Source organism: Tasmannia lanceolata, unplaced genomic scaffold (genome assembly GCF_043159265.1).
Source record: "Tasmannia lanceolata isolate RefF3 unplaced genomic scaffold, GAP_Taslan_0.1 ptg000008l, whole genome shotgun sequence".
NCBI classification, from domain to species: Eukaryota; Viridiplantae; Streptophyta; class Magnoliopsida; order Canellales; family Winteraceae; genus Tasmannia; species Tasmannia lanceolata.
Window position 1 is genome coordinate 64,762,060 of NW_027518685.1, and position 3,088 is coordinate 64,765,147.

Genomic DNA, 3,088 nt, shown 5'->3' on the forward strand with positions numbered 1-3,088 from the left:
ATGCCCTTGAAACGAACAAAAAGGTCAATAAATATAGGTTGCAAAATGACAAACTTTTTTTGGCCCTTTCTTACCAGCAGGGAAAAGCTTTTTGCAAACTTTTTTGCAAAATGACAAACTTTTTGCAAAATGAACAAAAAGGTCAATAATATGCATATATATATATATATATATACAACCAATTTAATTTTCCAGTTCTTGAATTTTCTTACCAGCAGGGAAAAGCTTATTTTAACAATGCTTGCAAGGTAGAACTCATTCGAGCTTCAGAAAACTGGGCAGCCTTCAACTATGACAACCCATTCCACCTTAAGAAAACAGGGTTTCCCTTAAAAAATTACAGTATACCAGTAATTACAGTATACCATTAATTACAGTATAACAAAGAATACAGTATTCCACCTTCAAAAAATTGGGTTTCCCTCATAAAACTGGGCAGCCTTCAACTATGCACACCACTAATTACAGTATACCATTAATTACAGTATAACAAAAAATAGAGTATTCCACCTTCAGAAAATTGGGTTTTCCTCAGAAAACTTGCCAGCCTTCAACTATGCACACCACTAATTACAGTATACCAAAAAAGGGTTTCCCTCAAAAAATTATTATATACAGCAACTAATTACTGTGCACACTTTCAATTAATCCACTTCTCCTCCTTCATCCAACTGGAGCCTCCAATGCATTCTCCGCGGAATAATTACGTGAAAAAAGGAGCTGCACAAGGTACACCTGACCTACAACACCACCACCACACCGAATAAGTATGGAATCGGGGATGTTCTATACTACTTATTGACCTCAATATATTACGTATCATGTACCTATTGAAAACGGGGGCAGAGGGTCCAATGGCAGATTCATCAGGGAGTTGTCTCTCCATGGGAGGTTCTCTGCAAGTCCTTTTGTTGTGGCCTAGTTTTCCACAGATCGTACATTTGCGATGCACTCCACTCTGCAATTCGCGGTCAGATCTTCTCGTTCGCGGCCGTCCAGGTGGTCTTTTCGCTATTGGAGGTAATACAGTCTGCAGAGGTTCTGGAGGCAGTTCCCATTGAGTGCGATCTACTGTAGGGTGAAGCACCTCACAGTACGTTTCCCGATACATCTCTATACGAAACCATTTATGGCAATAATCGTACTCATCAAAATCTGTGATGGCAATGGCTGCCATGGTATGTCCGCACGGAAGCCCAAGCGTTTGGAACTCACGACATGTACAGGTTTGTTGCAGCAAGTTTACGACATCATGATGATCACGGGACCTTACTTCAAATTCGTGCACACCTACTCGATAAGCAGTATATCCGCGACCCTGTTCCCTGGCCAGTCCCAAATGTTTTTCTGCATAATGCGTGCACTTTGTTTCCCATTGAAGGCCCATCTCTTGACGTTTCTGTATATATTCGGAGCTCTTAAAACGAGTCAGCTCCACCGCAGCTGCAATCGGTAATTTTCTGGCATCCTTTAGCACTGCATTGTAACACTCCGATCTATTGGTGGTCAACACATCATATCTTTCCCCCTTGAAGTAGAAACTAGCCCAGTTTTCCTTCGGAATAGCGGCTATCCAGTTGTGTGCATTTTCATTCCTCGCCTTAATTTTTTCCATTGTGTCTATGAAAACACTCTCTCTCAAAGCCCTAGCAGCTCTCCAGAACAATTTCTTAAGTAAAGGGTCTTTGAAGTCGGTGTACAGATTGGCGGCGAGGTGATGCATGCAGTAGCTATGGTTTGCAATAGGCATTACTTTAGGCACTGCTTGCATCAACCCCTTTTGTCGATCAGAGCACAGGGTCAATGCGCCTATCCCCTCAGGCAATACGTGCCACTTCACCAAATAGAGGAACCATCACCAGCTATCTTCGTTCTCAGTCTCGACAACACCAAAAGCTAATGGAACTAATCCGTTGTTCCCGTCTACCCCAACTGCGATCAGTAAGATTCCAAGATACTTTCCACGTAGATGCGTCCCATCTACCAAAACTATCGATCTGAGTGTTCGTTGGAAAGAACGTATGCTGGGACCAAATGCCCAGAATAAGCGAGCAAATTTATCATCTCCCCCTGGACGTAGATCTCTCGCTCGAAAAACACGCATGTAGGTGCCCGGGTTTGTTCTCATCATCTCAACTATCAGTGCAGGGAGCAAGCGGTACGAGTCCTCCACATTTCCACACTTTATTTCAAGGATGATGTTCATCGCAAGGTGTGCTCTACGGTAGGTCATGGTTATACCCCAGTGCGACTTGATGTACTGTCTTATGATCCTTGTCCCCACATCTTCTGGACGGTCAAATAGGGGTAAGCATGTCTCGGCAACCCATGGGGATGTAGCTAGATGATTATCATTGCCCTTTAAGTGAGATGTACACGTATGATCGCTCACAAACTTCTTCACTAACACATAAGTCATACGACTAATGCCTGATATACGCCACTTGCAACCTGGTTCCTTGCATACAACGGAATACTTCTTGGGAGTTGACCGTGACTTCTTGAACATGAATCGCTGCCGAATTGCATACTCCTTAACGGCCTTCTTGAACTGCTTCATATTTGGATACATAGCCCCAACAGTTAACTCATCGAACTGAAGATTATCTGCATCTACCTCATCAGCCCCAACATACATGTCGTCTACTTCCAGTGGCCGACTTGTGCCAGCAGGTAGAAATGGCCAACCATTGGCGGTAGGGGGAGCCACTTCTGTTGGCCTAAGATTTTCACCAGAATCTTCGTTCTGATTTTCATTTCCATTATAATTTTCAGGATCATGGGCGGCCTCATCACCCTCCTCATCCTGAACCTCAGCCTCAGCCTCAGCCTCAGCCTCGTCATCATCCTCATCATCATCCTCTGCAGGATCATCATCATTGTCATCTTCAGTTCTAAATTCTTCGAAATCACAACCGAAGACATGAAAATCATCCTCCAAAACGTTAATATGCTCCAACGGCACATCTGCATCATTCCCGGGGACAATGATATCTTCGGAGGTAGGGTTCTCATACATATCGTCCGAGAAGTTTTCATTTAGGTCAACTCGTACCCTACATAGTTCAACAATATAAAATTAGGATAG

The 3,088-nt window shown here is 43.4% G+C and overlaps 1 protein-coding gene across 1 annotated transcript; it reads right to left on the reverse strand.

Moving 5' to 3' along the window:
* Window positions 1-703: 703 nt before the first annotated feature.
* Window positions 704-1,750, reverse strand: LOC143883161 (uncharacterized). The gene has a single exon (XM_077386515.1). The coding sequence runs from the start codon at window positions 1,748-1,750 to the stop codon at window positions 704-706; it is 1,047 nt and encodes a 348-aa protein (XP_077242630.1).
* Window positions 1,751-3,088: the final 1,338 nt, after the last annotated feature.

Coding starts and splice junctions, on each gene's coding strand:
- LOC143883161 (XM_077386515.1), bottom strand. CDS start 1,750: ATGCCTATTGCAAACCATAGCTACTGCATGCATCACCTCGCCGCCAAT.